The 13,531-nt window shown below is 40.0% G+C and overlaps 2 protein-coding genes across 4 annotated transcripts in view; one reads left to right on the forward strand and one right to left on the reverse strand.

Moving 5' to 3' along the window:
- The window catches only part of prodh2 (proline dehydrogenase 2), a 25,015-nt gene that overhangs the window by 5,218 nt on the left and 6,266 nt on the right, over positions 1–13,531 (forward strand). The gene's annotated exons all lie outside the window — the stretch shown is intronic.
- The window catches only part of eif3c (eukaryotic translation initiation factor 3, subunit C), an 11,584-nt gene continuing 760 nt past the window's right edge, over positions 2,708–13,531 (reverse strand). For both annotated transcript variants that reach the window (XM_032502434.1, XM_032502435.1), the window contains exons 2-23: positions 13,165–13,282; positions 13,010–13,075; positions 12,728–12,917; positions 12,506–12,631; positions 12,338–12,389; positions 11,814–11,929; positions 11,584–11,720; positions 10,695–10,848; positions 9,005–9,108; positions 8,572–8,713; positions 8,197–8,322; positions 7,845–7,938; positions 7,468–7,655; positions 6,945–7,169; positions 6,671–6,862; positions 6,051–6,222; positions 5,798–5,957; positions 5,525–5,590; positions 4,751–4,838; positions 4,433–4,598; positions 4,227–4,268; positions 2,708–3,143 (exon numbers count right to left, since the gene is read on the reverse strand). In XM_032502434.1, the coding sequence (XP_032358325.1) occupies positions 3,061–3,143; positions 4,227–4,268; positions 4,433–4,598; positions 4,751–4,838; positions 5,525–5,590; positions 5,798–5,957; positions 6,051–6,222; positions 6,671–6,862; positions 6,945–7,169; positions 7,468–7,655; positions 7,845–7,938; positions 8,197–8,322; positions 8,572–8,713; positions 9,005–9,108; positions 10,695–10,848; positions 11,584–11,720; positions 11,814–11,929; positions 12,338–12,389; positions 12,506–12,631; positions 12,728–12,917; positions 13,010–13,075; positions 13,165–13,262 (2,787 nt within the window). In that variant the 5' untranslated portion in view covers positions 13,263–13,282 and the 3' untranslated portion in view covers positions 2,708–3,060. The remainder of the gene's footprint in view (positions 3,144–4,226; positions 4,269–4,432; positions 4,599–4,750; positions 4,839–5,524; positions 5,591–5,797; positions 5,958–6,050; positions 6,223–6,670; positions 6,863–6,944; positions 7,170–7,467; positions 7,656–7,844; positions 7,939–8,196; positions 8,323–8,571; positions 8,714–9,004; positions 9,109–10,694; positions 10,849–11,583; positions 11,721–11,813; positions 11,930–12,337; positions 12,390–12,505; positions 12,632–12,727; positions 12,918–13,009; positions 13,076–13,164; positions 13,283–13,531) is intronic.

A 13,531-nucleotide genomic window follows, 5' to 3' on the forward strand; every position in this document is an offset into this window, starting at 1 on the left:
GGGGGGATAAAGAAGAGGCATTGGTGCTGAACCACTGGACACACTCATGTCAAGGTTCCCAATCAGGAAACGATGGAGCAATAAGAGACCAACATGGAAACACTGTTGGCCATTTGAATAAAAGAATGTTACAATCCATGCACACTCACCTATTTCTTGGGTTGTTTTGAAAGTCCTAGCCTACTGTATGCTAATGAAGAATTAAAGTGAATTTAAATTAAGCATGAAAACTTGCAATAGTTGTGAAGACTTAATGATGTAATGAAATCTGAGAACAATGGGCCTCATTCACCAATATCTTCCTAAGTTTTCTTATATATGTTCTTGGCCTCTAGCTCACCCAGTAAGAGTGTTCTAGAGCCCCGCGTAGGCTGTGTCCTGCAGCGGCCCGGGTTCAAATCAGTGGCCTTTCCTGGGTGTCATCGCCCCCTTTCCTTTCTATCCACTATCACTTATAAAGGGCAAAAGCCCCCCCAAAAAAGTCTTTAAAAAACAGTCCCCAAGAAAAGTCTACATCTGATTCATGATGTGTTCTTAAACAGTAAAATTGTTCGCAGGTGTGTTCTTGATGAACACACCTGCTGAATCCCAATGTCTTCGAAAAACGAGACATGGTATTTAGTGGCGTCAGCAGTGCATACTAAGCGGCAAATAAATCCGATGCATTTATGCAGTGAATCTGGAGAAGGGCGCAGAGCTCATGAAGTAGAAAAGAAATGGTTTGATCTGAAATCTGAGGCAAAAAAAACATTTCAAAACATAGAAGATACTCTTAGTGTATAAATGGGGTGATCAATCACTTATTACTGGATGGCACATTAACATAATTGATGTAAATTAAAGTGAAACAAGTTTATTTATATATATACACACACAACGGCAATTCAAAGTGCTTTACAAATGAGCAGTAATGTGTATTTATTAAAACCAACAAGTGTGTAATTGTGTAAATTAATGAAAATACACTACCGGTCAAAGGTTTGGGGTCACTTACAAATTTCCATTGCACTCCATTATAGACAGAACACCAGCTGATCTGAGTGGGGGGGCTGATCTTTAATGCAATATCTACAATGCTCATTCTTAGCAACCATTCATCCCATGTCCCAAAGGCTAATTGTGTTCACTAATCTGATATCATTTTAAAAAACTAATGAGAAAACATTGGAGACCCCTTTTGCAATGATGTAAGCACATAATCTAATCTGAAATCTGCTGCCCTGGGTTAAAAAACAATGCAACTGATCTCAGCTGGTATTCTGTCTATAATGGAGTGCAATGGAAATTTCCAAGTGACCCCAAACTTTTGACCGGTAGTGTATGTTAAAAAAATGGAGAGAAATGTTACATTTAAATTTAGAAAGGACAAAAACGGTACAGCTACTTGATTTGCACAAACTTGCCAGCTCTAAATAATGTAGGGGGCTCTTGAGTGTGCACAGATTCTGTTCTTATGAACAAATCCCAAATAAGAAAATATTTGGGAATGCCAGAATCTTTCATCAAAGCTGCGTAATTGGGGTTTAAGAGCACATTTGTTCTTAAGAACATTTGGTTAACGAGGCCCATTAAGAGCAACCATGTTAAGTTTGATGGACATTGTTCAAATACTAATATTGCTGCTGTACTTTAAAACTGTCAATGTTTCATAGTATTAAACTACATATAATCTATGTCTGTAATACTTATTTGGATTTTGACCGCTGATAACATAGCAGACCTCTTAACTTCTGGTAATCACTAACAATATGGGAAAACTGTTAATTGAGTGATCACCTACATCTTACAAAACTGTCTAAAATTAGACATTAAAAATGTTCTTAAAACTTGTTCGTAGAAACTGACAGTTAAACCTTACAATGACCATGCATGTTTTCTGCTGTCAAAGTCATCAGTAGCACAAAGTAAACTATCTATGTAATAAGAAACAAGTTGGCAAACAACAGCAACACATAATTAGAAACAGAGAGAGACAGTGGACGCAACTCAGTAACAGAGATATTTTGCTTAGTCTTCGCCAGAGTCTCACTGACTGGCTGATCAGACCCAGGAATATCAATATCATAAATACATTACCAGTGAAGCAAAATTCAAAGAAAATAACCCAAAGCATTCTGGGTTCTGAGTACAATACACAACTTGTAATATTACATGGCTCACGCCAACCCATTCTGGGTGAAATCCTTTAACTGGGTGCGGGCAGCCTTGAGAATCAGCTATGTGTAGCTTTATGTCTGGCCATGGAATATTCCACATTGTTAACTCATAGTATATTTATGTTAAGCAATTGGATAGGTTTTCACATTTCACATAATTAGGCAAGTTTTTTTCTTCTTAAATCAACTAAAACTCTGCTCCTTTATGTCAGCTTCATTGTTTAGAGAAATATCCTGATATCAAGAATCAGGACGTGATCACAGGGAGCAGCCCGAGTCTCTAACAGTAAAAACAGACATATTAAGGTTATGGAAGACCCATGTCAGGAGGATAGCCTTCCGTTTTCTGCAAGTTGATACTTTTAATTTTAACTCATAGGTTAACTAACACACAAACTCCGCCCAACAACCATTAACAGATCGTATCTTAATGCTTTTCACAGAAATGGAGTTTAGAGTGGAGGAGGCAGCATTTACATTACCTGGTTTGGTTTCATGCTTTGATTTTGCCTGAATAGAATTGATATTAAAACAAGAAGAGGGCGTAAACATGCAGTTTCATTGTTGTTTATTTGAGAAGTGGGTCAACAATACTTGACATGTCTGTCACCCGACTGCACTGCCACAAGCCAGCAACCCTGCAATGCCATTGTTATACAATTTTTCAATTAGCAGTACTAAACTTAAAAACTCTCACGTTTATCAAAAGACGTTGGCCGTACTGAAATACTACACTGTGCAGTTGCTTTGGGAAGGGCTTGTACTTCTATAACTTTCAGCTGTTTTGCGTCAAATGATGGAGAATAGCACAATAGCCAAATGTCAAGCACAGAAACTCAGGTGGTTATTGTTATGGAATGAAGACCAGCTCAGAGAGTGAGACTGAAAACCACATCCAACAAGCTCAGTAGTTGCTTTGATGGTTTTGATTTCTGTAGCCCCCTCGATTATAGCCTCCCTTATTCTGCTGGTATCCACCTTTCTGATCTGTGAACATGCAAAGAAGAAAACATGATTATCTACAAGTATCCACATGACAGAATTTAAATCATAAAAAAAGAATATAGTTCCAACGTCCCTGTCGCTGACCCTTCAAAGCGCAACCAATGAGATAGGAAGACAACATCAAACTGATTCTTGACCAACCTAATATATGATTGGGACCTCTCGTGGCACCGTAGCTCTCTGACCACGTTATGTTTTCCTTATTTATGGGGAGAAAATGTTTCATGCATCCAAACTATTTGTGCAGTTTTGTCACCAGATGGTTTCAATGGCAATTGCCAGGGCATTCTTTTTTAATTGAACGCATTGTACAATTTAACCATATGCTGTAAATAAAGTGAATAAAAAATATTTCTTTTTTAAAATGAACATTTATAAAATAATCACAGTCTATGGGTTTCTCACACAAAATGACCTGACTGCGGCTGTCGTCGTTGCCCAGCCCAACCCTGTTCTGGCTTTTGCCTTTTATGTTGCGTAGGTGGCTTAATCGGCATTCATACCAAAAAAAGCGACCCGGCGATTTTCTGCAGGGTGGTGCGGCGGGGGGAGTGTCAATGTGACACCCTGTGGTGTTCCCCCGACGAAGCACAAGTAGACTTTATATTTCACAAATACGGTTTTCCGTCAGATTGCTTATGGATTTCGACATTTACGACTGCACTTGAAGGCAGCTTTGTTTCATGGGAGAGAGAGAGCGAGAGAGAGAGCACGCTGTTGTTGCGGAAACATTCAGCTAATAGTGCTTGTGTGTCATTTTTTTACCCATATAGTGTTTTAAAACCTTCTTGCGTCAGCAATAAAGGCAGTGATGTGAGCAGTCTGAACGCAGCATAGGATCTAGTTCTGTTTGGACATAACCTGACCATTACCTTTACAATTTAATGCATTACATTTTAATTACTAATTATATACAAAAACTCAGTAACCAACATGGTTAAAAGCGGCAATGATAAAGCACACATGAAAAAGATCAGAGGCATATAGGCTTGGAAAGGTCTTCCTGCGGTCAGAAATGTTATTTTTTTTGTATCCAAAGTTTAACCTCAGTGTGACTTAACATACCTCTGTTGTAAGATTTGTTCTGTTGGTAGCCACCTTTCTGATCTGTAATGCAAAAAACAACCGTTATCATTGTTTCCAAGAATGCCCTTTTCCACCTATAATACCAAAGAGAGCATGATAGATGTTCCAGGGATGTAACAAGCTGTAGCGTGCAGAAACATGCATGGTATATATTGCATAGAGTGAAGCATGTTGTCCAAACTCACCTCTGTTGAAGTAGCCTCCATAGACACCTTGCTTGAGGTCAAAGACACGCTCGTTATTCTCCACCAAGCTGCCAAGTTTCTCAGCCAGCTGCAGGGCCATGTTCTGCAGGGAGGTGGGCTCTGTGCGGTGCATTACCACCGTCTGTGTGGGCTGGTCCAGTGATGCCTGTGGCAAGAGCATAGAAAACATTTAGAACACTTTAATTGAGAAAACTAAAAAATGTACATGTACAAATGCAAAAGAAGTTCAACAACATTGTGTTCCATCTACACTGATTAATATTCACTCCAACAGAACAGAGAAGCCATGCAACTTACCATCAGCTCCTCGTTGATGATCATCTTGCTGATGATGCTGTGAACTGTGGGTATCTCCAACTCAAACATCTCAGATAGTGTCCCCATGCTGGAGGACAGATAGAGATATATACACACAGTGGCTTGAGAAAGTTTGCACATCTTTTGGAAATTGATCTTAATGCCTTAATTCAAAATCTGTTTAGGAAAATCCACCTTTGAAGGACATCAATTTTCTTTGTGAATGAATAATGTATTGTACATAAATAAATGTTCTTCCTGAAAATACAGGGGCATAAGTATACACACCCCTATGTTACATTCCCATAGAGGCAGGCACATTTTAAAGGCCAGGTATTTCATGGATCCAGGATTCATCCTGATAAAGTTCCCTTGACCTTTGGATTCAAACTAACCCCATATCATCACCTACCCTTCACCATACCTAGAGATAGGTATGGTGTTATTTCAGTTAGTCTAATAGCTGGTTTGCATTTAGAGATGATCCTATGGAAGGTTCTCCATGCCTATCTCTAGGTATGGTAAAGGATGATGTGATGATGTGGGGCTATTTTAATTCCAAAAGGCCAAGGGAACTTGATCAGGATGTGTAGTATACTGGATTTATCAAATAACTGGGGCCCCAGAAAGTAATATAGTTATCACCATATTTGCATTTCATATTGTGCAGCCCTATTTCTGGTCTAAGTGGATACAAACTGAGGATTCACCTGAAAGCTAAAAACACAAAAAACAGTGCTTTAGTAGTGACTGGCGCTAGTATTTTGTGCTTACCTGATGGAGTCGTATACACTGCTGTATGTGAACAGATAAGTCCTCAGGGACTCCTCTTGGATCTTCCTATAAAAAGTAAACACAATCAAGAAATTCATAATTCATTCAAAATTACATATATAAAGCAAACCAGGTTTAAATTCTCTTAAACCATTAAAACATATCTTTTAACACATAACCTGTCACACTATTTTGATCACAACAACTTGACAGGATAAAATGATTAACATTTAAAACTAAATTTACTGATGAATGAGAAAGGTGTATGCGTACCTGACAAGCATCTCGCGTACTCGCTGCGTCTCAGGAAACAGGTCCCAGACTTTACTGTTCATCTTCTCATTGATGATGAATGAGTGGCAGGTACGCCAGTCTCCCATCTTCATGGCCTTGCTGGCTGCCACCACGTGCTCCCTCATGCTCTCTGGGGGTCCTGGAGGACAAGGAGAGCTACAGTTATTCTCTCTGCTTTTTCTAGGGATTAAACATCCTGATGTAGAGAGTTGTTAGGGGACATGCTGCGTACCCAGAAGTGGCTGTCTCTCTCCCACCCTGAGCTGGTGATGAAACTGCTTGCTGATCATCCTGCGGCGGGCGTCAAACTCATGTGCGGCCATGTAGGGAATTTCCAGCAGCATGGCTGACACCAGGTACACACACTCCAGCAGCTCCAGGTTGATGTGCATGTGGAATGGCACCTGTGATTGAGGTCAAAGCATTGTTATGTAGTCAACTTCTGCACAACCTCACATCAGGACTGTTTTTCCCAATATTTGGAAAACAGTACTTGCGAATGTTAACTTCATGGTGGCACTAAACAAACATTAAGCCATTAAGATTCATCATCTAGAGACAATGAATTTCTTTACAAAATGTCATGGAAATCCATCCAGGAACAAAGTGGCAGACCCAATGACATGCTGACATTGCCACCCTGGAGCCATGCCACTAAGATGGCTAAAATGCAGTGATTTTGCCCCAAATGGCTCCAATGCTCCTGTGTATAGTATGTCTGACCAAAATGATCTGTCACATCAAACTTAACTTGGTCGTTTGTTCAGCAAAGCTCAATTACACCCAGCAGGTTATCAACAAGAAAAACTTACTTAATCTCAGTCATGTGTTTACTGCCTATGTAGGACTTACCTGTCTTCTCTTTTCAATCTTCTCTTGCTCTGCGTTCCTCTCCTGCATGTTCCTCATGAGCAAACCCTGGCCCAGGAGCTCCTTGGCACGGCCAGAAGACTGGATGTCCAACAGTGCATTGTGGGCATCTTTGATCATGCCCTGCCTAAATGCGCAAATGCCAAGTTGGACCATGGTTCTGTTGTACAGGATCTAGACAAGAGAGAGAAAATAGGTACTTAAAACCCAAAGCTACACAAGGGAACTGAACCCTAAATGAATATCATCTGCCTACCTGTACGGGCGGGTCAGCATGCTGGATGTTATCCTGCAGGTGGCTCATCAGCATCAGGTCGCGGGCCTGGTACCAGCGTGAATGCAGAGCGTGGTGGTAGATGTGGCAGAGGATAGCGCAGGTACGGATACGGTCGGTGCGATCCTTGGCATAGATGAACTTGCAGAGACGGTCCATGATCACAGCGCTGTCCTCCCCCTCGCTCTCCTCCTGGTCCTGCTCGGACTAAACGACGGCAGAGAATCACAAATTCTCACACATCACACTCCTAAATAAATTCACAGTGGACGCTGTTTAACTCATGGCAAGACACAGTATCCATATTAGCACACTCAAATCTATCTCTATACCCTAACCCTGATTTTCTGTATTTAGATAGTTGTAATCCCCTTGTTATCTAAAAGGGTTAGAGTTATATTGATAATCTGTTGATGTCCTTCAGAAAAATAAACATTGTTCTCTTTCTTGCTAATATAGGGAGGTGTCTCACAAACAGGATGTACCACTCCAGTGGTTTTCTCACCTTGGTCTCCCCCTGAAGGCCCAGGCTGCGCCGGTGAGCCTTATAATCAAACTTGTAGTAGGTGTGCATGATTCTGCGTAGGTAGATGCGGCAAATCTCCTCTGTGCTGCCCTTGGTCTCCATGTAGTCGAGCAGCCGGTCAATGATACCACAAACATGTCCCTCATCTTTCAGATTGTCAACATATTCTGCACAAGAGTGGAGAAGAGGGCAATGAGTGACTACGAAGAGCCGCTTGAGGGCCAAACATGATGCAGAAACACTTCAGGGATTCTTGCAGTCATTTTCTAATACTACTATGATTTGACTTTCACATCTAAAAAACTATAAAGACAGTAAAAAAAGAAATCTTAAGTCTGTTTTATGGTATAGCTCACCTTGTGAGTGGGGATCAGTGTTCTGCATGATCTTGGTAAACTCTTCATCCATCCTCTCTACAAGCGTTAAGATGCACCCACGCACCCTGAATGGCTGACAAACACATCCACACAATTAAGCAATACATATATGTTTTTGATGCAGTGTCATCCTACCTTATAAGACACAAGCAAAAAAGCATGCAAAGGTTAGGTATTTCCATGTTAGCTAAAGACATACAGATGATGCTTCCATTAATTCCATATAAAATAATCTCAGAATATACAACACAGACCATACATGTACAGACACAAAAACATGGTTGCTGGGACACCCGAAAATACCAGAAATGTGAAGTTGGAGATGGGATACCTGGTCTGAGATGGCCAGACTCTCACTGTCCTCGGCAATGTTCTCCCCAATAAAGATGTTGTTGTGTTCAAAGAGGATGTCCAGCAGCTCATCTATACAGTCCAGGCACTTTTTCCACATATCGGGCTAAAGGGAAACCAAGTGAGAAAGATTCAATTACAGTTAAACATATTTGCCTACATTTATGTCTACATTATGTTTGTGCTGTTTCATTATCTGATCATTTATAAAATCAAATAGTACAGGACATTATAATGGCTCTATTATTTCAATATATAAACGTGCATATTGGGGCTTTATTTTGTTTGTTCAAATTCCCAATTCTAACTTTTCCAAGTACAAACTCTTGACTTTTAACAGAAATGTGGCTCCAACCTTCATGAAAGCTGCCAAGTTGGGGTTGTAGTCATACAGGGAGGCAATGATGTTGAACTTAATCTTGACCAGGATACCTTGGCCCAAGTTATTCTCAGCAGCGATTGTTGCCAGAGAATGGAGCAGTTCAATCTGGGCAGCCCTGTCAAAGACAGAAAAAGGAGTAGGGATAAGATCAGAGTGCATCTATTATCTGCACTAAGAAACATCATAATGTAAGTGTGACAAGTCCAAAACATTTTAATTATACTAACATGGAACAACAGAATTGTGAGGGTAAATAAGAGCTTCCATAAAATGTTTCTCTATGCAACTTATTTATTGGACATCATTTTAAGAGATACACACACTTCCTGATTTAAAGAACATCATTAGGAATAATGTGTGTCATATTTTCTATTAAGTGCAGCTTTAGTGAATGATGCAGTGTTACCTGTCTGTGCCCTTTTTGCCTCTTGCTTGCAGAATCTCATTGAGCTTCTTCACCACGACGGGTACGTTGATCTCTGTGCCCTTGGCAAACATCTTGGGCTTTTCCTGACAGATTAAATACACCACAAAACATAATTACATTATTTGTCGATTGAGACATTTTTTTTCTGGGCTTGCAGTAAAAGTGTGCTAAAAGATACAGAATACGGATGAGTGCACCATCTTTTGTTCCATCTAATAGTAATCCTGTTTTTTTTTTAATTTATTTTTTTAACATGAGTCAGAAGTTACTGAATGCAACTAACTTCAGGTTGTTGAGTAATGTGTGTGCGTGAGACGGAGCCTTCTGGACCTGGGCGAGAGATATGACCCAAGGCCAGAAGATCCTAGTTCATAAAAATGCAGCTCAGTGACAGACCAGACACTTCCCGTTTGTAACTCTGCTGACCCATAATTTGACCCGTGCTGGACAAATTCATAATGAGTCAGCTGTCCCTCTGTGAGTAGCATACGCTCCAGTCCGTCGCATTCCTCCTCTCTCTTTTAATCAGTCGGTTATTGTTGTTGAAAACGAGTGAAGGAGCTTTCTCAGAGATTATTATATTTTTAAATATATCCTGTTTATTTCAGATAACCTTTATTTACATGTGTTGCAGCTGTATATTTTTAAAAGGGGAAGGAAACACTGTCTTTGTGAAAAGTGTCTGCTGACTTAAAACTGAATATTTAGCCCATTTTAGTGGGCTAAAAGAGTTTGGAGGAGTTGATGCTAGGGAGTGTGGCAAGCTGGTATAGCCAAGGCCAAAAGGGAAGAAGGCCAAATTACAGGTGGTGGCCATGTGAGGGGCATGCGACAGCAAGGGGGGGGACCAGCTTCAAGACTTTGATCCATGAAATGTCAGGTCAGGGACACACATTTAAACAGTAGCACTTTCTATTTGCTAAAATGTGTTAGTTTTAGCTCAGTGAAGGACTTTAAGCCATTTTTATACACACACACACACACACACACACTAATTGTGTTTAAAAAAAAAAAAAGTATTTACCTACACCTTGATGTTTAAAATCCTTTACGTTAAATAAATGAATGGACATGGAGCATGATAAAAAGGTGACCTTGAAATTGTGGCATTAACGGCGAAGCAAGGAAAATGTGGTTGCTCCTAAATTTTGAGCTGGTGGACCTAAATAATAAAGTTAGGCACACCAGTGCAACCAAGGCAAAAAGTTAGTCCGGAGCCCTGGCCCGTAGCTTTAGCGGCAGACCGTTTTTAGCATTTTAGCCCTGTTAATCCAGTTACTACCATAGCTTACGGTAACGTTACCTGCTGTTTAACGTGTTATTAGTGTTTACTAGTGTGACATGCAACAGTGTTTCTATTGCCTCCAACGTCTGTTTTGGAGCATCAGAGATCAACGCAGACATTTAAGTTGCACCGTAATGAGGTACCAAAATCCATGTTGATATTTCGTCCGGTAGAGAACAGGAATACAACAAAGAGGAATGTAGCATAATATGGATGTGTGAGCAGTTATAAATAGCCTATGTGACAATAAATTGTTTTGGTTAAAATCAACAAATAATTGAGATAATTACTCGTGATCTCAATATTGAACATCATTTTGGCCATAATCGTGCAGCCCTAATAGCAGTACATCTAAAAGGAAGTTTGTCATGATCTCTTCTTTACCTTGACCATAGGGGCGCCTCCCTTCACTTTCTCCCATTCTCCACCACCCTCCTCTATTGCCTCCTCCTCAGCCTCCTCCTCCAGTCGCTCTTTCTTCTTGAGCTTCTTCTTCTTTGAGACTTTCTTATCGCCAGACTTCTCACCCTCCTGGGTCCTGAGGACAGACAGTGTGTGGTGGTAAGAATACATAATGGACTTTCTTTGACTGGCTACCTGTCGTATTTAGAATCCATTTGAAGATCTTATTGTTTGTTTTTACTCTTAATGGTCTGGCACCATCATATTTATCCGATATGCTGATTTTGCACACTCGAGTCAGAACACTTAGGTCTGCTGACCAGTTGCTTTTAGATTGTCCCAGATCCAGACTGAAGACCAGCTCTGGAACTCTCTTCCTCTCAACATTAGAGCAGCTACCTCTATTGAGTTTTAAATCACTTTTAAAAACTAATCTTTTTGCACTGGCTTTTAACATAAGCTGAGCTGTGACATTTTACTGTTATTATTTTGAGTAAAGTTTGTATGTTGTCTGTTTTTATCGTTTTTGGCGTATTCTGTTTTAGAAGGTTTTTTTTCCAGTTATTATGCTTTTATCTTATGTTGTTATCTATATTTGTACAGCAGTTTGGGGCAGTAGTGACTGTTTGTAAATGTGCTATAGAAATAAACTTTGACCGTGACTTACATCTAGAGTTGATTTACATATTTTGATGAGTTTATTTTCTGTTGAAAAACAAATCCATACTCAGCACTACATCATTTACAAAAGGAGAAAGAATCCATGTAATGTTGCTTTGTGCCGCTGTATCAAGTATTGTTCACATTTTAAAAATGTAGAAATACCTTTAGTAGTAACCCTAAAACAAATTAAGCAGAGAGGGAGACTCACTTCTTGAGGAAGACCAGAGCCAGGGAAGCAGAGTTCTTCCCTTCCCCTTCATCTGAGCTCTCACTGCCACTGTCTACAGTGTCTGAGCCCCAGTCTTCATCATCGTCATCATCATCATCACTTGCAGAGGACTCATCCTGTCAAGGGAAAAAAACTCCAGCACATTAGCTTCCATTAAATTTAGTTTTCCCCTCTGTATTACAATCTAATATGGCATTCTGGCCTCTTACCCCCGCAGTCTTGAGGAACTTGCTGGCCTCTGGAGCAGCCTCAGGCTTTTTCTTTAAGAATGCCTTGGCTGACACTCCATCTTCACCGACCTCTCCCTCACTATCAGAAGATGAGTCTTGTATATATTAAAAAAAAAAAATAATTAGGATGAATTTTAGAAGTGATGATTGCACTCAATATGATATCTTAACATTCAGATGTTCACCTGTGATCTAGACGCACGCATCATTTTTTTGTTTGCAACAGCATTTAGCACCGAATGACAAGAAGTTGTGCATGATGATGACTTTGTGGCAAATACGAGTTTATCTCGGTGTAAATGAAGACTTTCTATTAGTGACATTTGGAGGTAAAAAAACTAAATGCGGTCAGATGTACCCAGAGAAGCATCACACCTTTTCTATGTAAATATAGTGCACCCAATTACTCTGATGTTGGGATGAACACAGCCAATTCAATTTGTTATACGTTTTACAGAAAGGTTGTGATTTAACACAAAAACATGCATAAAGAGCAAGCTTACCAGAACCCCCTGCCTCCTTCTCCTCTTCTTCATCAGCAGACTCCTGTGGGTTCTAACAGAGAAAAGACATTGAGATTTATCTAAGCTACTAACAGATCCACTTTCAGTTACACGCATTCACACACGGAAGGTGCCCAGTACAGCCTAAAAGAAAAAGTCCTAATTTACCTCCTTGTATGCAGCTACTTCTGTTTCGTAATCTCTGTTGTACTTGCGGATCTTCTGACGTAAAGTACTGAGGGCTTTTGCATTGTTTTTGTTCATCTTCTTCTTGCCCTCTTTGTCCTCCCAAAGCTGAAAAGAAAAAGAAAAAATTGTGCATTATTTCTATTGCAAAGGAAATGTGTGGACTGGGAAAAGTATCATATCAGACTGCTCTGGGCTACTGACCTGGTTCAGGTAGTCCTCCAGGTCAGCCAGAAGACGGATATAGAAAGCAGGAACACCCTCTTTGTCCACTATAGTCTTGCTTTTGAGGAAAGCTCGACATAACTGCTCAAACTCTTCTAGACATTTGGCCATGTCACGAATCTTCATAGCATTTCGGATAGTCTTGATGAGGTTGGTCAACTCCTCAAACCTAAGATATAAGAAGTAATGCATTCAAAACAAAACTTAATTGGAGAACATGTACAGTTTTTAAAGACACGCTGCTTAAAAAGATACACCAACCTTTTGTCTTTGGCGCTGCGCACCACTCTCTTAGTGTCCTCCTCATCATCACTAATAAGCAACGACCTGCAAAAACAATATGAAATGTGTCAGACTACTGCAAAAAGTGGAAATTGAGTCCTGATGAAAGATTTATTGTAAGGTATACTACTGACTGCTTGAAATTTCCTCCGGGTGCTTTAGGGGTGAGCTCATCGGCAGATGAGGACTCCTCTGACTCGCTGTCAGACCCGGTGGCAAAGAAACGAGACATTGCTGAAGAAAGCAGTCAATCTGTGAAGACAAAATAACATTTGTGAGGAAGACATTACAGCTGATTTGTAATCTGTATCTGTAATATGTTGTAGAAAAACACTGTAATTTAGCTTCTTCTTATTAAATCTAAACGACAACTCAATTATATAATAATTAAAATAATTAAATTAAAATAATTCGCTCGGGAAAGCAGATAATGTGTCTCAATTAAAAGGATCGCCCAGTTGAGCGGGTAAATGTTTAGCTATCTGTTAAAGTAACTGCTGC

This window comes from Etheostoma spectabile, chromosome 21, assembly GCF_008692095.1.
Source record: "Etheostoma spectabile isolate EspeVRDwgs_2016 chromosome 21, UIUC_Espe_1.0, whole genome shotgun sequence".
NCBI lineage: Eukaryota > Metazoa > Chordata > Actinopteri > Perciformes > Percidae > Etheostoma > Etheostoma spectabile.